This window comes from Pan troglodytes, chromosome 19 (assembly GCF_028858775.2).
Source record: "Pan troglodytes isolate AG18354 chromosome 19, NHGRI_mPanTro3-v2.0_pri, whole genome shotgun sequence".
Taxonomy (NCBI): Eukaryota; Metazoa; Chordata; class Mammalia; order Primates; family Hominidae; genus Pan; species Pan troglodytes.
The window spans coordinates 31,929,748-31,954,417 of NC_072417.2; the positions used below are offsets into that span (position 1 = coordinate 31,929,748).

At 38.2% G+C, this 24,670-nt stretch overlaps 1 protein-coding gene across 8 annotated transcripts in view; it reads right to left on the reverse strand.

Annotated features, from left to right (window-relative positions):
• AP2B1 (adaptor related protein complex 2 subunit beta 1) overlaps positions 1-24,670 on the reverse strand; it is a 147,275-nt gene that overhangs the window by 48,734 nt on the left and 73,871 nt on the right. For 4 of the 8 annotated variants that reach the window (XM_063798696.1, XM_001174152.8, XM_003953063.6 and 1 more), the window contains exons 14-17: positions 18,811-19,003; positions 5,666-5,707; positions 4,679-4,825; positions 2,268-2,413 (exon numbers count right to left, since the gene is read on the reverse strand). In XM_063798696.1, coding sequence (XP_063654766.1) covers positions 2,268-2,413; positions 4,679-4,825; positions 5,666-5,707; positions 18,811-19,003 — 528 coding nt within the window. The remainder of the gene's footprint in view (positions 1-2,267; positions 2,414-4,678; positions 4,826-5,665; positions 5,708-18,810; positions 19,004-24,670) is intronic. The other 4 variants (XM_054670950.1, XM_003953061.6, XM_024350372.3 and 1 more) reach the window with 1 other exon arrangement.

A 24,670-nucleotide genomic window follows, 5' to 3' on the forward strand; every position in this document is an offset into this window, starting at 1 on the left:
CAACCAAAGATGTATACACAAATGTTCATGGCAACTTTATCATAAAGATGAAACTGAAAACAACCAAACTCCCCCAACTTGTGAGCACGTCAACAAACTGTATATTCATCAATGGAGTATTACTTAACAACAAAAGAGAAATCAACTGCTGATATACATATTTCAAAAGCATTATGCTAATAGAAAGAAACCAGATACAAGATTCCATATTATGTAATTTCATTTATAAAAAATTATAGAAAAGGTACAATTATAGTGACAAAAAGACTGACTTACAAAGAACAAGGAAACAGACATCATAGTAAACATGGTAAGAAACATAGAGAATAAAATGAGAAAAAGAAAAATAAATAACTAAAAGAAACAGGATTTGCAATCACCACCAATTATGAAGTCTTTCTGCCAGAATATCAGCCTAAATCTGATTAAATCTATAATCTGCCTCCAATTTACAGGTAGAATCAGCAAGATTGAGACTGTGGGAAACTCCACACTAAAAGACTTAATTTCTTCTACAGATAAATTTTAAGGAACAAAACAGAGAAGGAGGAGGAGATAAATTTTAAGGAACAAAACAGAGAAGGAGGAGGAACCTATAGATTTAAAGGGACTTAAGGCACTTATCATCCAATTGCAATGTATGGGACCTTATTGGGACCCTGTTCAGACAAAGTAAACAGTACAAAAACATTAGACAACTGTGAAAATCTGACACTAATTGGTTATTTGCTGATATAAAAGAATTTGATGATTTTTTTTAACGATTAGAGAGAAAAACAGTATATAAAAGATAAACAAAGAGTCAATAAATGAATAATTGAAAACCCCAAAGAAGAAAAACAAAAACAAAACCATGGAACAGAACAAAAGAGGTTGCAGTGAGCCGCCGAGATTGTGCTACTGCACTCCAGCCTGGGCAACAGAGCAAGACTCCATCCCCTCACAAAAAAAAAAAGAAAAAAAAAAAAAGGCTAGAGATGAATGCAGACTCTGCATCTGCAGATTTCCTTTATTACAACAGATTCCACCAATAGCCTTGGCCTATTTATTTATTTTCCCAACAGCCCTGGCCTTTAACAGGGCCAGCTCCTCAAAAATGGCTGGAAATATTGGTAGTCTTGACAGAAAGAAACACAGACTTTCTAGACAGTTAAATGATTTTTAACATGCCAAGCTCTCAAATCCAGAGTACAAAAGTGTTTCCAAATGATGAGAAATAAATCAGACAGTCACTTATGCAAATTGTCATTGACAAATTTTATGAAATCTGCTTTAAGGGTCCAATTACTACTTTTTATATGCAGGGCTAAATATCCTGTATTTACAAATGAATGGACATGCCATTAAGGTCTAACAGCCAGTTTCCTGAACCATAAAACTGAATAAAACCCACTGATGTTTCAAAAAGAATAAGACATTAACATTTTACTTCTTCATGCTCTCTTCCTTATTAAGGCAGAGAATTCATTGCTAAAAGGAGGTTGTCAAGGTTTATGTGATTATTTGTTCAGCATATATACTTCCATATTTCTTATACCAACCAAATATGCTAATTTTCCCCACCAAAATGTGAACTTTCAGTCAGGAGCTTTGTTTGGTTCACTACTCTAGCCCCAGTACCTAGAAATGTCTGGCTCATGCTAATGTTAAACAATGATTTGTTGAATGAATAAATGGATTTCAGTTAAAAATTTATCAAAAACGTTCTAATCCTAGAATCCAAGATAGTAAATAAGTTCTGGTTTCTTCATCGCATTTGGATGAGTTTCCCAACAAACTCCCTAGTGCCTCCAGAGTTGAAGCTGATAACTGAAAAGGCTTGCAAGAGCCAGGGCTCACTCTACATACAGCATCTGCCAATGTGTGAGGTTTGGTTTTCTTTTTGAGATGGAGTTTCACTCTGTCACCCAGACTGGAGTGCATTGGCGCAATCTTGGCTCACTGCAACCTTGGCCTCCCAGGTTCAAGGGATTTGCCTGCTTCAGCCTCCTGAGTAGCTGGGATTACAGGTACCTGCCACCATGCTCAGCTCATTTTTGTATTTTCAGTAGAGACGGGGTTTCACCATGTTGGCCAGACTGGTCTTTTGAACCCCTGACCTCAGGTGATCAGCCCATCTCGGCCTCCCAAATGCTGGGATTATAGGCATGAGCCACTGTACCTGGCCCAATATGTGAGCTTTTAACCAGTGCTAAATGGAATGTTCTCTTGTTGGTTCTAAGGCAAACTGTTGTCTCAACATCAAGCTAGGGACTCAGATTGCTTACCTATTTTTGTTAAACTGGATTGCAAAATCTGTCATGTGCTGCAGAGCTTTATTGGTGAAGTTCATTTCCATATAGATGTGCCCTTGGCGGTGAGTAAATGTTCCTGAAATCTCCAAGCCTTTAGCCTTTACTGCAGGTAGCCAGACCTGAAACACAGTATAAAGCTCAATAGAATCAGACAAGATTTATCTTGATGCTATGTATTTTTTAACAAATAAAGAACAAATTAAGATTAACAATTAAGTGAACAAATTCACTTCCTTAGGCAATTATAGTAATTTTTATACTATAAATATCAAGCCAGTGCAAAAGACTCCGGATAGAGTCTTATTTTCTGAATTTTGAGATCGTTCTCAATTATTTAAGAACCAAATAATAATAATTTCAAAAAAACCAGTCTTTAAACGACCCTGGCTTCTGCTCTACCTTCTGTTCAGCTTGGTTATTTTACTACTTTTAAGTACTGCTACCAAGAGGAAAAGAAAAATTCCAATGAGCATAATGTGTTTTTCTGTTAGTTTTGGTAAAATGGTTCAAAGGGAAGAAACTGCATCTACTAATGAAAACAGCATGCCTGTAATCTTTGAAGATTTTTTTTCATCATTTCCAACCAAAGCCATTATTGGTAATTTCCTTAAAGGCATCAACCATGTCTTATATACGTTTTTAACTCTTGCTATAGTTTGTGGTAAATAGTAAATACTCAGATATTGCTCATATAATCTGAATGCCTATTCTTTTTATCTACCTAAATAATTCATAACACACCCCTTGGTCCTGGAACCTGTGGTATACCTGGCCTATACTATTAAAAAAATAAAGATAAAAAAATTTAAGGCCAGGCGCGGTGGCTCATGCCTGCAATCCCAGCACTTTGGGAGGCTGAGGAGGGCAGATCACGAGATCAGGAGATGGAGACCATCCTGGCAAACATAGGGAAACCCCGCCTCTACTAAAAATACAAAAAGAAATTAGCTAGGAGTGATGGTGGGCGCCTGTAGTCCCAGCTACTGGGGAGGCTGAGGCAGAGCTTGCAGTGAGCCAAGATCACGCCACTGCACTCCAGCCTGGGCGACAGAGTGAGACTCCGTCTAAAAAAAAATAAAATAAAAAAATCAGGAGTCATGAGCTGTTCTGACCACCTAAGACAGAATACCAAAGGATCTGTGGGTGGTGAATAATCATGATGATGTACTCAGCCATACTAAAAGAGTGGCAGGTGGTGGGGAGGACCAGGGAATAACCTAAATGTTCATCAACAGAGGAGTGATTAAATAAATTATGGTGTATCAATTCAGTAGATATACGGATTCAAAAGAATATGGTAGAGAAAAACCAAGGCGCAAAATAGTATATCCCACTGACACAGAATGTTCAAAGGATACAAATATACAGCTATAGGCATGATCTTTTTCTTTTGAAAGGACACACAAGAAAGTTAACAGTGGCTATACATGGGAAATGGGGGCAGGGGGAGACAATTTTCCTTCTTACATTTTTACATTATTTACATTGGTCATTTGTATACAATACTTTTATGTTAGTAAATGAGTGCATTAGATAACTAATAATTAAAAGTCTGAAGATAATATCCAATGTAGTAAACCTTACAACAAAGCTACCGAGTTGTGCCAAAACACTATGGCTCAATTTTGAATATCTTCGGTTTTGCTATGTACTATAATAACTATATACACTCAGTTATCACAGTTACGACTCCTGGAATGGACAACTGGTCTACATCTCTATAGCAGGGATCCCCCATAAGGAGTCAGATTAGAAAGCAGAGAATTCAGCCAAACTGGTCCTCAGAAAGGTAAGACTATATGAAGCCTGGCCTAGCCTGGATGGTGCTTTTCCCAAGGGCTTAAATGAGCTTCATTAACCGGGAGTTTCCCCTCTTGAATTTCAATGTGAGTGACATCAAGTAAGGTTAAGACAAGACAACAAGAGCCCCAGTGACACAAACCTAAATCGGAACTCTAAAAAGGTACACTAAAATCCATGAAAACCACATCTGAGTAGTGGCATTCTAGAATCCATATGTAATACCAATGGGGAAAGAGGAATAAGAGAAATGACTTCTCTGCATTTTTTTCTCCTGCTGCTGCACTACATACCACTAGATTGACTTCAATGTTGACAAACTAGACAATATTTCTAAACATGAGAACAAAACTCAAATAATTAATATGTCAAATTTTAAGTCTAATTATAAAAGTGTTTAACAAGGATGCTAATGGTGCTTCCTACTGCTAAGTTTGAAGCCACCTTTCATCTTCCTCTAAGTCCTCCAGAACAAGGGCCCAAACCTTTGATTTATTACCAGTAGAAGTAACACAAATGTTAAAAGTGAAACAGTTTGGGTCCTGTCCATTAAGAAAGTATTGCTATGTTAACTCTTTACTTACAGCCTTAGGAGCCACATATCCACCGGGTGCCATGCCTATCCCTGTGGAGAGTTCAAACAGGTCATTCAGTCCACTGCTGACCACAGCAGGTGTAGGTGAAGGAGCAAAGGTTGCAGGCACCGATGATGGGATGAAGGATTGTCCCACCTGCAGGAGAAAAAAAAAAGGGAGAGGGGAGATTGGGAAGAACAGATTAACAGTCCTTAAAATATTGCTATATATCTTAGTAGTTTTGATAAATCAATAAGAAAACACCATAATTACAATATTCTTAGGAGTCAAATTAGTATATTCTTCATCTTTTTAATCATGACAGTTATTTTTTCATCATTGATAAGAACACACATTCTTTAGAAGCTTTATCAAGAGAGTACTCAGTAGGATACAGGAACACAGTGTTTGTTTCCAATTTTAGCTTCCATGATTCTGTGCAAAAGGCCTACGGGTACCCTAAGAAAGGAGTTTGTTTTTATAGAAAGAGGGAGAAGTATCCAACTTAAACAGCAGTTCCATTTCCACCTGGGTTCAGCAAAGTCTTATTTCCTTTCCCATTTAGACATAAATACCTAGTAGGAAGCTCTCCTCAGGGAGATGGACATTCACACCCCTGAAACTAACTCATTTATGAGGAGAGTCTCACTCTGAGTCCAGCTGACCCTCTCAAGTTCTTTCTAGGTGACACCAGGGAATAAGCATTCTCCAGTCAAGATGGAAGGGTCCATTTCCTTTAGCTCTTTAATATCAGAAAGACAAAGATCTCTATAGGCACTGGAACATTAAACCTTAAAGATGTCTCTACACCATGTGGTGCATGACCCCAACAATTCCAAGTAACCCTATACTACTTTCTACTACCCATATACTGTTATAGAGGTTTTGGTGTGCAGTGCTAGACAGCAGCAGTGGCTGGTCTGATAATGTGTACATAGGAAAGGCATCAAACAGGGGGCAGTGCTTCTCATGGTGAAAAAAACAGATGGCACTTACTGCCGGACTTCCTCCAATGCCCCCGCCAAGGTCACTGCCAAGCTGAAAGAGAGAAAGGAGAGAGAGGAGAGAGAGGTAGAGTTCATTTAGCTAAATACTAGATGCCCATATAGAATCTGTAAATTGCTCTACCAAGTTGCTGGAAATACATGCCATTCAACTTGTCTCCCAAAGCCTAAAAAAATTCTAGATTACAAAGAAATATGTACTAGGGGAACTAAGTGGTGGTAGTGATGGTGTAACAGTTTGGAGAAAACTTGGAAAGAAGACGGAGCTGGGACATCTCAGGGATGTTTCAGATCCAATCTTTCCACTGGGGTACACAGGCACAAACCCAAACAAGATTTAAAGAGTTTGCATATTCTAAGACGCTCTATCCCCAAGCGGCAATATTTTGAATATGCTTTATTTTTTCTTTAAAAGGAAACTTATAGTGGGGGGCGGACGGAGAGGGTGGGGAGGTGTTGGAAAAGGAAAAGCCAAAAAACAAAACAATTAATGTGTTTTAATTTACAAAACCTGCTGCCCCACTGAAAAAGTAAGAGCCAAACTAGTATTGAGCTGCAACTTCAAGCTGCAAAAATTATAGGTGGAACAAAAGTGATTTTTAGAGTTTGGAATGTTCCTAAAAAAGAAAATATCTGAACTATCTAAGGAGGAAGTGGGGAAGCATGCAGTGCTTCAAATCTCTTTCACAGTCAATTCTACTAAGGAGAAATGTGGATTTATTTGGAGATCATTTAAAAAGGATGTTATGCATTAGAGAATTAGACTAACTGAATTACCTAGCTGACAAGAAAATAACTCCACATGGTCTTAGTCTTGCTTTTTTTCTCAGGATTCTGATAGATATAATTCACTCTGAAGTCGGTCTTCCTTGACAAAAACATTAAAGAACTCAAGCTGAAAATAGGTGGCATGCAGGCAATGTAAAACACACATAAACACAACTAATGGAGCTGTTTAAAAAGCAAAATCTACTTTTTGCTACAGTTCCACAGTTGCTTCTTCCCTAGTTCTTACTGTGCATCTAAAACACTTCCTTGAATCATCAAATGCCTTGTCTGCTCTAAGCACATTCTCCTTTATAGTCATTTAGTGGTAGAAAGTTGCAGGTCGTTGAGCTGTAAAAATTATTTTGTATCTTTAAGACTGGGGAAAGAGGATTTACCTTCTCAATGAACAGAGAGGAGTACATAAAATGGCATTCTCAAAAATCTAAAAATTAATCTTAAATATTGAAAAATAGTGATGACTACAACAAAGTTCTGTTTAAACCATGAAAGAAAATAACCCTGGTAGGTGCTTCATAACTGGCATTAGCAAGCATGCTCTGTTGTAAACTATAGAGCATTCCAAACCAGAGCTAACATTTCCAGAATCTGATTCCTGAAGACTACTTAATGGTTGCACAGGGGATGAAAATCACATACTTAAATAAATAAAAAGGTCATCCTTGGCTGGGTGTGGTGGCTCATGCCTGTAATCCCAGCATTTTGGGAGGCCAAGGTGAGCGGATCATGAGGTCAGGAGTTTGAGACCACCCTGGCCAACATGGTGAAATCCCGTCTCTACTAAAAATACAAAAATTAGCAGGCTGTGGTGGCAGGCGCCTGTAATCCCAGCTACTCGGGAGACTGAGGCAGGAACATCGCTTGAACCCAAGAGATGGAGGTTGCGGTGAGCTGAGATCATGCCATTGCACTTCATCCTGGGCAACAAGAGCAAGACTCCATCTCGGGAAAAAAAAAAAAAAAAAAAAAAAGGCATCCCCAAACCAAGAATTTGAGTAACTAGAAAAGTGTGAAGGGAATAGAAAAGATATTACACATCTGCTTTCTCCCTAGTTCTATAATAGCACACATCTGCAGCATGACGTCTGAAATTCCTTTTATTCAAACAAACATTTACATAACATTTACTGGATGCAAGGCATTACAAGGGATATAAAGATGCCTGGCAATGAGGGGACTACATAGATAAGAATGAAGCTTTGCAAACTAGCTGGAGAAATAAAACACGAATGCAAAACCATACAGAATATACTAAAGCAAAAAAGCGAAGTTCTGAAGGGAAGAACCTCCCTCTGGCTGAAAGAATGAAGAGAAACTTCAAAAAGGTGGTAGTGTGGAATTATAAAAAGCAAAAATGGGGGAAGGCCATTTCTCAAATAGCATGAACAAAGGTGAAGAAAGCATGGAAGAATGAAAAGGCCAGTTAGACTGGAACACAGGGTTGATATGTGTTTTAAAAAAATACTCATACAAAATAAGTTTGCAAAGGCTGTCTTTTAATTTTTTAATTTCCCCTTCATAAAAACCTGGAGGTTTCTTAGACTAAGCTTTCTAAGAATACTAATAACTATGTCAATTATGTTTCAGTAGTATGGTTTCAACCTTGGATACACAATGGAATCAACCATCTGTGTGTGGGGGTTGCAGAGAGTAGCGCTTTAAAAAGTACTCGCCCCCAGAGATGGTAATTTAATTGTTCTGGGGTGTAGCCTGGGCATCAGAATTTTGAAAAGCTTCCCCAGTTGATTCTAATGTACAGCCAAGGTTGAAAACACTGCCGTTAGAAAATCAGTTATTTAGAGTCAGACAAGATTTCATCTGCTCAGAAATGACTTTGGAACTTGTGAATAAAAAGGAAGTCAGGATTTGAGCAGAGAGGCCGGGCGTGGTGGCTCACACCTGTAATCCCAGCACTTTGGGAGACTGAGGCCGGTTGATCACCTGAGGTCAGGAGTTCAAGACCAGCCTGACCAATATGGTGAAACCCGTCTCTACTAAAAATACAAAAATTAGCTGGGCCTGGTGACGGGAACCTGTAGTCCCAGCTACTCAGAAGGCTGATATAGGAGAATTGCTTAAACCTGGGAGGCAGAGGTTGCAGTGAGCCGAGATCATGCCATTGCACTACAGCCTGGGCAACAGACCAAGATTCCGTCTCAAAAAAAAAAAAAAAAAAATTTGAGCAGCGAGGAAAACCCATGGAAAGGATCCTACGAAAAATGTTTCATTTGTCCTGATACTCTGAGGTGGTTTTCGACTTTCTGATGGGCTTACCCCCTCTCCCCGCAACTTATTCTCCCCTCTTCTGGCTAGGCTTATAATCCAAGATTCAAAGAGATAGAATTCTTTATGAACCTGCTTGGCACAGAACAGCAAGAAAGAAAAACACATTGGAAAGGAAACAGCAGTTTTGCTAAATTCAATAAAAGGCATTGAGAAAAGAGATTCATGGGTAGTGTTTAGACCAAAGGAAAGAAAGCACATTCATAGCCCTTATTTTCTTAGATTTCATTCTTTTTATCTTTGAATGATATATGAATATTATCTTAGCTGGAAAGGATCTGAAAGTACTGTCCCCCAGTGCTGCTTGTCAATTTTATTCAAAATCATGAAGAACTGAAAAGCAATCTTGACATTCCTCTGTTTATGTTCAGTATATCAGATACAACTCAGCTAGAAACATGAACTCTGATCTGACACAAAGACAGGGTCCAAAAGATATCAGAGACACAGCCAGGGATACAAAGGTTCACCTAATTGTACTATGTTCAGAGAGCAAAGGGAAAGGACAATTTCAATACTGTACATGTTTTCTAACTAGCAAGACTACAGCTTATGCGGACTATTCAGCAACTTTCCTCTTAACTGAAAAATATTCTAATGGAGATTATCCTACTCTCTGAAACCATGGCAAGGTGACAGCATGATGATGGGTGTGAGTGACTAATAGGGAGATGTCAGCAGGAATGGAAGCGAATTACCCAGTGAGTGGCCTCTCCTATCTACAAGTGACAAACAGGAGGAAGGAGATACTCATCAAGAAAAAAGAAAGCTAGAAAGTGAACAACTACACAAGAAAGTTGTTGTATATCAGCCTGAACTAGACAGTAGCTATTTCAGTTCAGTTGGACACTATTTGTTTAAAGAAAAAAATTTACTTCGTTGTTCAGGCTGGGCTCTAACTTCCTCGGCTCAAGCGATTCTCCCACCTCAGCCTCACGAAGTGCTGGGATTACAGGTATGAATCATTGCACCCAGCCTGAGATTATTGGGATTCAGGTTCATCTGTCTGGACATACTCTAAGCCCATACTTATCAGGTAGGGTACAAAATCAATCAAACTAGAACTTGTAAAACTCAGAGTGATATCTGTTATCCAGTGAGCTGGTAGGAGACAGGAGGGAAAAGGAATAGGAGTGCAGGGTATGGCTTTGATCCTGATCTTAAATGTCTAGATACTGTGTTTTAAGTGTCTCTTGGAGGTGTCCACTCACTATTGTTCCCAGGATTGCCTTACTGAGGCTGCCATTTTCTCCATGAAGAAAATGATGTCAATTATAGGTCAACTAAATCAGATACAGAAAGAAGGGGGAAAGATGGCAACTTCAGGAAAAGAATATTTCAAATACTGAGAACTGAACAGTCTGTATTAAAAGTCTGTAAATGATACCTAAATCCAAATTTTCTGCTAGTGGTGTAGTTCCCCCAGTCTCCAATCACGGTAGTCCCCCATAATTGTTGTAGTCATTAAATGGCGCTGAGAATAATACTAACATTTGTCTACTGCCAAAGAGTGGTCACTTTACCACATCTGAAGTAATGCTGAGTGGAACTTGGTTCATGTTAAACTACACAATAATGTGTCATTGCACAATAATGTTCAGTAACTGGACAGAAAACAGGGGTTTTATGGTGACTTATTGTAACTTATGGGCTAAAGGGATTTCGGCATGGTTACATGAGCTCTGTAGAGCCAGGTAGAGCCAAAAGTCTCAGAGCTGAGCCTGCATACAGGCTCAGTTCAGCTATAGATAACAAAAGGAAATGCCCTTGGCCAATGGCAATGTGCTACAACAGCAGAAATACAGAGAAAGAACTCAAGATTGAAGTTATATAAGGGAATAAATCTGCCTGACTCCAAGAAAAGAAAATTTGAAAAGGAATTTTTAAATTTTATAAAGGAATATCATCTGAGATAACCACTGAGCGGACTGGAAAAAAAAATCCCACAAATTATCATAATGACTGATCTGGGTTAGCCCCTTTGACCTATGTCTGGCCAGTCCAAAGTACATCTGTTTGCTTCTAAAACTGTGGAGCTGTCTAGGTATCTGAAGACATTCTCTTAACTGCAGGTGTATATCTTAAGCTCAGACATTTCTATGCTCCTGTTTAGAGCTAGAGTCTCTTTTATTTACTGTTTTCTAGAACTTACTGAATTGAAGGGAATCTAAGGAATGCTCCAAGCCATATAGCTTACCAATAGCTCTATTATTCAGGAGTCAACAGAATGGTGCAAAAATAGTATACAATGATTCCCATCACAAACAATAAAACTTAACTATTGTCAAAATCCTATTGGTATCAAAACCATCAGTGTGTGTCTTTCTAACAGAGTTTAAATTTTAGATGGCACGCAGTATCTTGTAGGTTAAAGTATGGTTTTTAGCTACTAGGCTGCAAATTTTAATATGATCTTCAAAAAGCTATTCAAGGCTGGGCATAGTGGCTCACACTTGTAATCCCAGCCCTTACGGAAGCTGAGGCAGGTGGATTGCCTGGGCCCCGGAGCTCAAGACCAGCCTGAATAACATGGCAAAACCATGACTACAAAAAATACAAAAATTAGCTGGGTGTAGTTGTGGGCGCCTGTAGACCCAGCTAGTTCGGAGGCTGCGGTGGGAGGATCACCTGGGCCCAGGGAGGTCAAGGCTGCAGTATGTCGTGATAGTGCCACTGCTTTCTAGCCTGGGTGACAGAGTGAGATCCTGTCTCAAAAAAAAAAAAAAAAAAAAAAGCTATTCCAAAAAGCATCATAAAATATAATGAATCAAATTGGTGGAAAGACTCTGTAACCATGCAAAAGCTAATAAACTGATGGCTGAGAGCAGACTTGATAAGGAATAGCATAAACGCATTGAGAACATATAAAAATCATCAGAAGACTCCATAACCTGAGGGGGGAAAAGGCTTCTATCAGTGGAAAAGTAGGGGGATGGAACGGATTACTTCCTGATGTAAGACAAAAAGTCCTTAGAATGGTCACCATAGGTCTCTTAGGTCAGACAGAACTCAATGATGAATATAGTAAAAATCAACAAGAGAACCTCTTTATTCTGTCTCACTTTCTTTCACAGCATTTGCTACTTTATCATTTGTCTCCCCTACGCGAATGTAAGCTTCCAAGGACTGTTTCGTAAGGTTGCAAGGACCATTCTATATGCCTAGTACACAGAATAGAGCCTGAATACTAGGCACTCAAATATTTACTTATTGAATGAATGAATGTTTCGTAAATATAAATTTATGGCTACTGGCAGTAATATATATACGGCTACTGGCAGTATTTCCTGGGAGACAATCTTGAAGTGAATCATTTTATTAGGGAAAATTATCACCAAAAGGACAAAAGCCTGACAAAATTGTTTACCAACTGGCCTAGAGCACAATATCTGCATCAACATTGCCAAACATATGAATAGAACCAACTGAGGAAAAAAAATGAACACCCATTAGCCATGTGTGCAGCATGTGCCTGTAGTCCCAGCTACTTGGGAGGCTGAGGTTGGAGGATCACTTGAGCTCAGGAGTTTGAGGCTGCAGTTAGCTATGATCACACAACTGTACTGTAGCTTGGGTGACAAAGCGAGACCTTGTCTCAAAAAAATAAATAAACAAACATCTCCCAGCCGGGTCAAAACTCATTCTAGGGAGGAAATGTATTATTTGAGTGGTTTTGATAGCAAATTTTCAGAAGAAGAATGCCTGCACATCATTTAACTGCCCTCAAAGTACTACTGCTTTATTACAGCTCACTGGTGAAGAGATGGGAAACGGAGATTTTTGTGGTTTTACTTAAATGAAAATAAAATGACCAGGCATAGTGGCTCATGCCTGTAAATCCTAACACTTTGGGAGGCTGAGGTGGGAGGACTACTTGAGCCCAGGAGCTCAAGGTTGCAGTGACCCTGTCTTTAAATAAATAAATAAGGATAAGATGAACAATCTGTTCCTCTTGCTGCAAGAAAGGTGCATGAACTTATTCATTCATTATTCAGTCTCTTTTCTTCATGAATGAACACACTTCTGTAGTCCTCCAACTTTCATGTGACACATTAACCCAAACTCATATACTCAGGGACCTGGGATGTACACCATCAAGAGGCCCAGGGCAAGCAAGCTGTATTTTTTATCTTAAAGTCAAGCAATTTTACATTCTAAGTGGTAACACACCAGTGTATATTCTGTTTACATTATTTACCATCAAGTAAGACTGACACTACAAGACAATGAGCCATATTTATTCTGCAGCTTCAAATGCATCCTGCACTCTGCTGTGTACTCCAGAGACTGCATTTCCCAGTTTGAGAAGGACCAGTTAGGTGAAACTGTATTCTATTCTACAAGATGACAATAACAAACAAACTGGAAAATCATAGGACAGTATAAAGTGTACAAACTTTGAAGTTTTAAAGAAGCCCTGGGTTCAAATCCCAACTCTGCAACTTACTGTATGACCTTCAGTTTTCTGTAAAATGGGGCCCAATACCAATTATCTTCTTGAGTTGTTCTGAGGATTAGAAATTGTAAAAATTCTAGCACAGGGACTAGAACTCAGAAATTAGTAATTATTCTCAAAACTGTCTGAGGCCAGCCTTGACTAAATGTATGCACTGATACAAAGATGGTGGTTATGGAAGCCTCACTGAGAAATTTAACGGGCAACAACTTACAAAGATCTTTCCACATTACACAAACTCTAAAAACTAAACTTTTAAGTCATTGCAAAGCTCCTCCAAAGGAAGAAAAATAAAGATGCAAAACTAGTATAGATGATGGATTTCCTGTGGGCTAAAAAATCTCAAAACTATTAATAAATAGCTTATGACTTAATAATCTGAAAGGTAAAAACCTGAAAGAAACAGTGGGAAAAACATGGACTGAGGGTCAGGAAAAGGCAGTTTCTCTTCAATTCCATACCACTCAAGCTGGGCACACAGCATATTTCTCCAGGATGAAATCCTTCATCAGCACAGAGAAAGGACACTTTGGATAATTCTTCCTTTCCATTTTTGATATACACAATAGCACTGTTTATGTATAAGAATAATGCACAGCACCTTGGATGAACAAAAGGCTGTAATTTAGCCAAGGCCTCTGCTGACAGACTGGAAGTAAAGGCAAGAAAATAATTGAGATTCAATTATTACTTCAGTGATCCTCGCAGATGTCAGACTCATGAGCACATAACACATATACAAGAGTTATACACATGGGCATCAGGTCACCTCCCACACTACCCCAAACCAGAAGGATCTGCACGGTGAGAAAAATCACACTACTCAGAACGAGCAGTTTCTTAGATTAAGTACCAGAGTCATAAAAAAAAAAACAAACCCAAAAAACTCCACATACATGGCTTCCAAAGGAAACAAAAAAAAGCCCAAATAACTACTTTGCAAGCAAGTCTATACCTAACTAGTAAACTGTCATGCTCTACATGTAGAGCAGATCAACTGCATAAACTACATTACTTGAATTTACTCCAAATCAAAGCGATAGTTCAGTTTGTACTGACAGATGGAATAAACTACCTGTAGAGTACAAGCAAAAGAGAATATGCTGAAATGCGAGCAAAAAATAAGGATGTTTCAGTAAGGAGACTAAAAAGAATAGGTAGAAATCCATTTTTATCCAAGTCTTGAGATGAAGAGGCATTCCATTCAAAGATGTCTGCTTTCTTTAAAAAAGCATACAAGAATCAATCACCTGGGGAGCTACAGTATGTTTACTTTCTTTATATCACAGCAATGGCCCACCCTACTCCTCTTTAAAGAATCACCAATGTTGAGAGTCACTACTATTGATGGAAGAAGGCCACAGCTTTCAGGAATGTTGTGGCAAAACATTCCTGACTAGTAATAATAACAAATAAATAATAAATTGATAAGTATTTCCTGACTGTGACAGTTCTACTAGGTTGGAGCAAAAGTAAATACTGTTAATGGCAAAAATCGCAATTACTTTTGCTCCAACCTAATAAGAAAAGGTCACAACTCACTACGTCTTAACGCTGGCCAAATTTTATGAGTGTGACAGTAAAAGAAGATGAAACAGAACAAGATCTAAGGGAAGATCACCAGGCTATGAAAAAGGAAGAATAAAAATATCTTCTCATGAATATCAAGTTTTAAGATAGAAGAATAGAAAATGGTTAGACAATCCAAAATATAAAATGCCCTCAATTTTCGGTCTCCAATTATGGCAAGTAAGCGAGGATAAAAAGGACCCTGGGACTGAGCGACCATATCTAAATTGGTCAAATTCAACTTTCAGTCAACTTCTGACACGATGGATGACCTCACAGAATATCATAACAGAAAAATATTCAGGGGGAAAAGAACAAAAGGAAAGTCAGAGATATCTGTTTTTGTAGGAGGTGCCAAAGAGGATCTCGAGAATATGATTCTTCTGTGGCGGTCACTGTCTTGGCTTAGAGATCAGTTTTTAACATCTCTACCTAACTCCATTTGGAATTTCATTTGGTTTAATGTTCTCAACCCTGGCTGCAAGATTAAAATAACCCAGGTAACTTTTTAAAAATAGCAATGTCTAGGTCCTGCCTCCCAGAGGTGGTATTTAATTACTCCTGGACTTAAGTATTGATAGCATTTTTTTTCTTTATAGTTTCAGTGGCTAGAGAGTATTTTTTTTTAAACTGGTAATTATGTGGGACCAATTCTGCAGATAGAGTTGAGAACCGTATGGTCATCAGGAACCAGGCAATACTTTGTTAGCAGTACACCACTGACCTCTATGGGTGAGGTTCTGTTAGAAACCCATGATAAAAGTAGTACCAACAGTCTAGTGGCCTGGTTGATAGCCTTCCTGAAATGATCACTGAGCTAACCTAAACGCTGCTTCCCAAACCACCACACAATTCTAACCATGGCCATATTTTAAACAGGGGTTTGGGTTGAATTCTACCACTCCTAGCTACACTATTCTCCCTACAGGGCAAAAGAAAGAGCTTTAACAAAATAATTTAATAAGTTTCTTGCCCTCTGAATTAATTTAAGGGAGAGGAGGAGCCCTCTTTCCAGAAGTCTGTTTACTACTGAAGTCAAGAGAAAAAGGGCCAGGCATGGTGGCTCACGCCTGTAATCCCAGCAATCTGGGAGGCTGAGGGACGTGGATCACCTGAGTTCAGGAGTTCGAGACCAGCCTGGCCAACATGGTAAAACTCCGTCTCTACTAAAAATACAAAAAATTAGCCGGGCGTGGTGGCAGGCACCTGTAATCCCAGCTACTCGGAAGACTGAGGCAGGAGAATTGCTTGAACCTGGAAGGTGAGGTTGCAGTGAGCCAAGATCACACAACTGCACTCCAGACTGGGCAACAAGAGTGAAACTCCACCTCCAAAAAAAAAAAAAAAAGAGAGAGAGAGAAAAAGAAAAAGGTATCTGAGCATCTAGGTAGCTATAGTTCAAACACTAAACTGAAGTAGTTCACAGTGGTCACAAGATATTCTATGTCCTTACTATGCAAAATGTGGCCCATGGACCAGCAGCTTCAGTGTCACCTTGTTAGAAATGCAGACTCTAGGTCTCACTCCAGACCAACTAAATCATCTCTTGCAGGCTCAGTGTGCTGGCTCACACACCTGTAATCCCAGCACTTCTGGAGGCCAAGGCAGGGGGATTGCTTGAGCCCAGGAGTTCAAGATGAGCCTACGCAACATAGTGAGAACCCATTTCCACAAACTAAACAAAACAAAACAAACCCTCTCTTGTACAAAATCTTTAGGAGATTCAAGGTATATAATTTATTTTGAGAAGCACTCTGTAAGGCAAGGATGCATTCAAAAAATGGCTTTGAGGATTAATGTTCTCTTTAGGTAATTTGCATAAGAACAATAAAAGCATTTTAAAAGTCCACTGCCGCCTTAGAAACTCATCTTCTTCCACACAGGCAAATTTAGGTCTTCCTTGTGATGTTCTCGAAAAAGGAACCTTGATTCTCTGAGTGAATATATATTTAACCACATACAGATCCAAAGCAAAAATAAGGGCTTTAATTTCTTCTCATCTTGATTTCTGGGATATCTTTCAATCTCAGAATAAGCTGAAGAAAACTGCACTGTAAACAATTTCTGGGGCTATAACACCAAGGATACCATTTTAGATCCCAAAGTCAGGAAATGTTAAAATTTAGAGTTACATAAAAACATAACTGGGCCTATCTAGCAAAGGTTGCATATTTAGAAATCCAATTAGAAAAACAACAACTTTCCCATCCCCAAAAGAATATCCCTTATGTAAAAAAAAAGGAAATAGGCCTGTGTGCAACTTTGGCTACTACAATCCAAGCAGGTTCTAACAGCTTTTCCCTTTGATACAATACTTGCAGGAATTCTAATGCAGATAACTGGGCAGCTATGTAAAATATGATGACAAAACCCATTGGTTTTGGAGTTGGCATGAGCTAATACAAAGTCAAATGAAAGTAACATGTCTCTTTTTTTCTATGCTTATAGTGGGTCAAGCAGGGTCCTGGGTCTGGCAACATGAAAAGGCAGGGCCTCTTTCTCCCCTCTATTCCTTGAACTTTGTTTCTCATTTTTAGGTTCAATGAGTCCACCTTTACTAAGCTTCCCCACCAGGGAATGTAATAAACTTGAGGAGGATACAATATTTAATTTGTGGTTGAATGTGAACAGAAAAGGAAGAGCTATTTTAATTTTATAAGGGATTCTTAGGAGCCTCCATGAACATTTAAATATTTGTCACTCTCCGGAGTCTATAAGGAGGCTATACAGCAATATAAGTAGAATGATCATATGAGGAAGCTATTCAATCAGTCAGTTTCAATCATTAAAGATATGAATATAAAAAGTATTTGCTTATATTCCCAAGAAAGACAACAGAAGTGCTCATTTGTGTCAATATAAGCTGGAGTCCACAGCTTGGTCAATGTATAAATTCTAGAAGCAGTGATTTTCCATTAGTAAAATGCACAACCCATGGAGATATGACTATAACCCTATTTCCTTAGACTCTCTGCTAGCCGAAAAGTAAATGAACCTCTACTGGCTGGTATAAATCCCAGACATAAAACTGCTCATAAAGTAGAAGAGAAGATGCCAGTATATGCAGCAGAGAGTGCAGTTGTTTTGTGTCTGTCATCTCTGGGAACACATATTTTCATATCTAAGATGTCAGCCCTCCAATGATATTGGTAAATAAATCGTTGTTGGGCATCTTTATAGTCATTGGGTTGACAAAAATCTCTTTTGCAAGGGTCTAGCTAGAAAAGCCTCTCTAATTCCACCACAGTTAAGTACCTACTATGTAGGCAGTCATGTAATAGACTTCTTATTTTTCTGGCCTTCTCTTCATAGATTGATGGTCACCCTTAAAATTCATTTATCTTGTACAGAAACAAAAAATAATTTTGGTTCCCATTGGTGGCAAATGTTCGCAGGTATTCTGGACTTTGGAGCCTTTTAGTATTAGAATCCTGGAAGCTAATTAAATTGGAAGTATGATAGAATGGAGTAGGTGGGGAAGAAGGGAAAAAAAGAACCAATCAAGCAGCCCTTCCCAACTGTAATAAAGGTACATTTTACTTAAAAAAAAAAAAAAAAAGAAGAAGAAAAAAGGCTGCCTCAAAACCTTTCAGAATTAGGGCATAAGTAAATAAAATATTAAAAAGGCAAAGGTTTGAAAGCCTCAAAATAGGATGATTTGTGTGAGGTCACTTTAATGCCGTTCAGGTCAAAAGGAGAATTTATGTGGGCTATCCAGAGTTAAGAGCTAGGAACAATAATAAACTCTGGAAAAGATACTAAACATTAAAATTGCCGAACAATAGGATGGTTAAATGTCAAAAGTTCTATTTAGAGGCAGGACAATGAAATAATCCCATACACTTGCAGACATACCCATTACTGATGATGAACAGTATTAATTATAATTTTGTCTTACTAAAGACAAAGAATCCTGTCCTTTATCAAAGGACACTACTGCTCATCAAGGAAAGGTCTAGTTCTAAAAAGCTGAATAATTTAAAACTCTCTAGCATATCAAGAACTAAAAATAACCAAAAGAACAAGGGAAGAAAGATGCTTACCAGACTATCTAGTCCTCCTCCTAGGAGATCCACTGCTCCCATCTGCATGGAGGACACCTGTGGCACATTGACTGGGGGACCGAGGTCAAGGTTTAAAAGATCCCCTAGAAGATCACCTTGAGAGGGGATAACCTGAGGCTGTTCCAGGTTTGTTGCAGTGGTAGTGCCAACAGGGCTGTCACCTGCATCAGTGCTAAAGTCACATACGCATAAAATGGAGAAAAGAGAAAAGTCAGTTTCACCTAGGACATAACATCGCAACAACAGTGAAACATATAGCTATATATAACTATCAAATACAAGGGGGAAAAACTCTCTGATTTTATAACCATTTGTTTATGTTCATGAAGAGATAATAGCAATTCTTATTTTTATCAAAATACAGTTGCTAAAACGAAAATAAATTATATTATGTAAACCTTGTCAGTTATATAATATAATTGGTCAATTTTAATTAAACGTCTATGAGGGAACACTGTAAGGAGAATTCTATGGTTCTCTGTAGAAACTGTAAAATATATGGTTCCTGCCCTGAATGGCTCACACACCAACAAAAAAATCAGCATTTACAAAATGAATAAAAAGCAAGTTTACTGTGTAACAGCAGAAACATGTATTGTGTGTCTGCATAATTGATAGGATATGAGAGAGAAACACAACAAAATCAATGGTGCTGATTCTAAAAGCTTCTCAGAATGGTTTTATGAGGAACTACCAGAGAGAAACCTCCAAAGAGGAAGAGAAGGTTTGTACAAAGGCACAGAAATGAACAATTTGACTTTAGGGGTGGTGAAAAAATTATATTGGCAGGAGCAGAGTTTGGGATTGGTAAAATTTGGAGGAAGAGAGAATAAGGAAAATAAAACTTTGAAAACTAGTCTGGAGAGTTGATTTTTTTTTTTTTTTTTTTTTTTTTTTGAGACGGAGTCTCGCTCTGTCGCCCAGGCTGGAGTGCAGTGGCGCCATCTCGGCTCACTGCAAGCTCCGCCTCCCAGGTTCACGCCATTCTCCTGCCTCAACCTCCCAAGTAGCTGGGACTACAGGCACCCACCACCGTGCCCGGCTAATTTTTTTTGTATTTTTAGTAGAGACGGGGTATCACCGTGGTCTCGATCTCCTGACCTCGTGATCCGCCCACCTTGGCCTCCCAAAGTGCTGGGATTAAAGGCGTGAGCCACCGCGCCCGGCCAAGAGTTGATTTTTTATATGATAAGAAATGCAGAATCACTTTTATTTCTTGAACAAAGAACAGAAACTAAAAATAACATTAGAGGAACATTATTCTAGCACCTGTGTGTATAATGGACTGAAGTTAGGAGAATGGACATGAAAATCAGGTAAGAGTAATCTAAACTGCTACTGTAATCAACAATGTATGAAATAACAACAACTCAACAGGCTATAAAAATAAAAAGAAAGTGGTAAGTTTCAAGACATGTTAAAAGGACTAGGTAGGAGAAACGATGATCTTTTCAATAAATGGTGCTGGGTTAACTGGATAGCTATGTGGGGGAAAAAATGAACCTTGGCCCCCTGTGGTTCACAAGGTAAACAAAAATTGAGATAAATCAGACATAAATGTGAAAGGTAAAACCTAGTTGAAAACCTAGAGTAGCATCTTTATAAGCTTGGAGAAGATAATGGTTTCAACAAAAAGCAGTAGCCACAAAAGAAAAAAAGTAATAAACTGAACTTCATTAAAATTAAGAACATGTCTTCCAATGACACCATTAAGAGATTGGGAAAAGATATTCTCTACAAACTGAGAGAAGATATTCACAACACATATAACTAACAAAGGACTTGCATCCAAATTATATAAGGAATTCCTACAAATCATTAAGAAAAAGACAAATCATTAAAAATAGGCAAGTCTCAAAAGAGGATACAGTAACATGAAAATGTGCTTAGCAACTTTACTCATCAGGAAAACGCAAATTAAAACTATAACAAGACACCACTATACACTCACCAGAATGGCTAAAACTAAAACTAAACTACCAAGCATTGCTGACAATGTAGATAGATGTATGGAACTCATACAGTGCTAGAAGGAGTATACACTGGTACAACTGCTTTGGAAAATTGGCAGTGTCTCCTACAGCTAATTAGAAACCTATTCTATGATCCAGCAATTCTACTCCTAGGTATATGCCCAAGAGAAATATATACATAAGTCTACCAAAAGACAAATACAAGAATATTCACAGCAGCCACAAACTAGAAATAACCCAAAGGTGCAACAGAAGATATAAATGGTATATTCATGGAATGGAATACTACACACCAATAAAAAGGAGCAAACTACTAAAAACACAGATTAATCTCACATTATGTTGAGCAAAAGACACAAGACACAGAAGAGTAAAAACTGTAGATTCCATTTATAGCACACTCAGGAACAGACAAAATGAATCTATAGTGATAGAAATCAGAACAGTGGTAATCTCTGAAGTGTGCACACTGACAGTAAAGGAACACGAGGAACCTTCTAGGGTGCTGAAAATATTCTATATCTGATCAGGGTAGTGATTATATGAGTGTATACATATGTAAAAATTCATTGAGCACTAAATGCTAAGATTAGTGAACTAATCTATTACTAATAGATTGGACTAATCTATTACTTAATAGAAGCAATAATGTTAATATAAGTAACATGAAGATATTCTCCACTGCATAAGCTTATATCAGACCGGAATAATCCACTGACAGCCTAATATTAATAAACAATATAATAAACACCCTATTATTTATACTGTTAATCCAACACAGGTATGCTCTAAGGAAAGATTACAAACAGTAAAAGGAACTCGGCAAATCTTACCCAGCTTGTTTACCAAAAACATCACCTCTAGCATTACCAGTAGTAGAGGCACTGCCTGCCCAGTGACATTTGTTCAACGGCTGTGGTATCCTGACCGTGCAAAGGTCAGGCAATAACCTTAATGCTAAGGTTATTATAAATTAGATGTCAATTTAAAAAGTAAAATTCCCACCAAGAAAATTCCAGGCTCAGAGGGCTTCACTGTGAATTCCTCCAAACATTTAAGGAAAAAGTAAAGCCAATCTTAAATAAACTCTAAACGAGACTAGAGAATGGCAATTGAGAAAATCTGAAAGTAGGTTAGCCTGCTTATTGGATGATATTAAGTAATTATGTCCAATTTTGTTAGGCTTGATAATATTGTAATTTCAAGTCTTTATCTGTTAAAGATACCAAGTACAGTACTTATGGGTGAAAAGATACGAGGTCTGGGATTGGATTTAAAATATTTGAGCCACCTCAAAAACAACTGTACAGGCAATAAATGAAATAAGGCTGGCAAGATACTGATAACTGCTAAAGCTGAGTGATAGGTATATCCAAGTTTGTTATACCATTCTATCTTGCATATTTTAAGATTTATATGATAAAAAGTAAAACAAAACAAAAAAACAGGCGGGCACAGTGGCTCACACCTGTAATCCTAGCACTTTGGGAGGCCAAGGTGGGCAGATCACCTGAGGTCAGGAGTTCGAGACCAGCCTGACCAACATTGTGAAACCCGGTCTCTACTAAAAATACAAAAAAATTAGCTGGGAGTGGTGGGAGGCACCTGTAGTCCCAGCCACTCAGGAGGCTGAGGCACAAGAATCACTTGAGCCAAGGAGGTGGAGCTTGCAGTGAGCCAAGGTTGTGCCACTGCACTCTAGCCTGGGAGACAGAGCGAGACTACATCTCAAAAAAAAAAGTAAAAAAAATTGTAAAAATTTAATTAAAAAACAAATGTTTTCTTTAAAAAAGCCTAGTTAAATTTTGACACAAACAAAAACTAAGAAGCAAAAGATTAGCTAATAATCACAGGGGACTCTAGAAGGACGACAGGAAAAATTATATGTGCAGGTTTCAATTCTGTTAAGATAAGTAAGAAAAACAAGTAGAGAAGCCTGACAGAAACAAGGGACTGGGCTGGCACGGTGGCTCATGCCCAGAGTCTCAGGGTAGAGCACTGGGGTCGATAATTCAGAACCTGTTCATATTCCAGCCGGGCGCAGTGGCTCACGTCTGCGATCCTGGCACTTTGGGAAGCCAAGGCAGCTGGATTACCTGAGGTCAAGAGTTCGAGACCAGCCTGGATAACATGGTGAAACCCCACCTCTACTAAAAGTACAAAAAAATAAGCTGGGTGTGGTGGCACACATCTGTAGTCCCACCTACTCAGGAGACTGTAGCAGGAGAACCTCTTGAACCTAGGAGGCAGAGGTTGCAGTGAGCCAAGATTGCACCACTGCACTCCAGCCTGGGCTATAGAATGACAGTCCGTCTCAAAAACAAAACAAAACAAACAAACAAACGAAAACAAAACCAAGGGACTGGCAGTCAGAGCTAGAGAAGTAAGCTTGGTTAGAAATTCACATACACATCTCAGGTGAAATCATGAGGGTGTGGGTCAGTGTAGGATGGTGGTAAAAACAGGGGATTAAGTGTTGGCTCCATTAATTACTAGCTGCATAATTTTCGGAAAGCAACAACCTCTGTGAGACAAAATTTCTTCAGTGATAACAATATCACTGAAGCATAAGGTTTTATTAAGGCAAGGATCAATTGAAAACATGGTCTAAATGGTAAAGCTCTATAATATATTAGTGGTCAGTGGGTAATTTCCCTAAGGGAATATGTAGAGAAACACAGAAAGAAAGGGTTCAGATTGAACCTTTTGATACAACCAAGATTAATAATCAGAGAAGAGAATAAACATGGAACTGCAAAGATTAAAGACAGAAATACAATCTAGGAAAGCTAATTTACAAGGAAAGTGTCCAGGAAGCCATGATGAAAAGGCTTTAAGAAAGAAGTAAAACGGGGAAATGATTTCATACACCTGACAAGAAATAAATAAAATCTTTCACAGAGTATTCTCTACCCATGAAATTCTGTCATCTTCTGACATATACCATTTAGAAAATGTGACAGAACACATGGTTCTATCAGTATGTCTAAAAAGAAGGTAGAATAGGTATCATGCACATATTTTTCTTCACTCTAATGGAAAGGAATGAATAATGTGAGAAGATAAAGTGAGTTCAATGAAAAGATATAAATGATCCTATAGATTCTACAAGAATATGATACGTCATTATTATACATCTTTCTCAATGGAAAATATAAGAAAATTAATATAAAGACATTTCCAATTTTAAGGGAAATAACTGCATAACTGTCATTAAAGCAGTATTTTTTAAAGGTGAGATTTTTCTGAATTAGACAACTATTTACTACCTCACCCCCATAGAGCAGCTGACAAGTATAAGCATAGTAAGCAATATCCAAGTAAAAATCACTTCTCTCTTTCCCAGATGATTTTAAAAGACCTAGTGAAGTGAGTATTTTTAAACCTCTAGAAGATGCAGAATAAGGTTTAAAGTGTTGCTTTGTTTCCTATGAGAGGTGTATCACTTATTAACCTCACATTGCAGAAGAGAGCTAGGTAATGTCAATACTATTACAGACATGTCATTTGCAGCAACGTATCATTCCCATTTATATCAAAACAGATTTTCCCTGTACTTGCATTTTTTAAAAAAACACAAAACATGCACAAATGACGAAAAGGAGGTTATCCAAAAAGGAACCACAAAAGAAATTGTGAAGATAAGAACTTAAAGGCTATTAATCAGATAAAGGCCTTATGTAAGACACTTTCTTTTTAGGTAGTTTAAATGTTGGTTCTCTCCCTGTGTTTAAGAAAGCGTTGTTTTTGTTTGTTGATTCATTTCCCCACTTCCATGTGAGGGTTAAAAGTTATCAGGAGGCTAGATACAAACACGGTTACAGAGGGAAGTTACAACAGAAAATCCGTATCTACATCGAAACTTG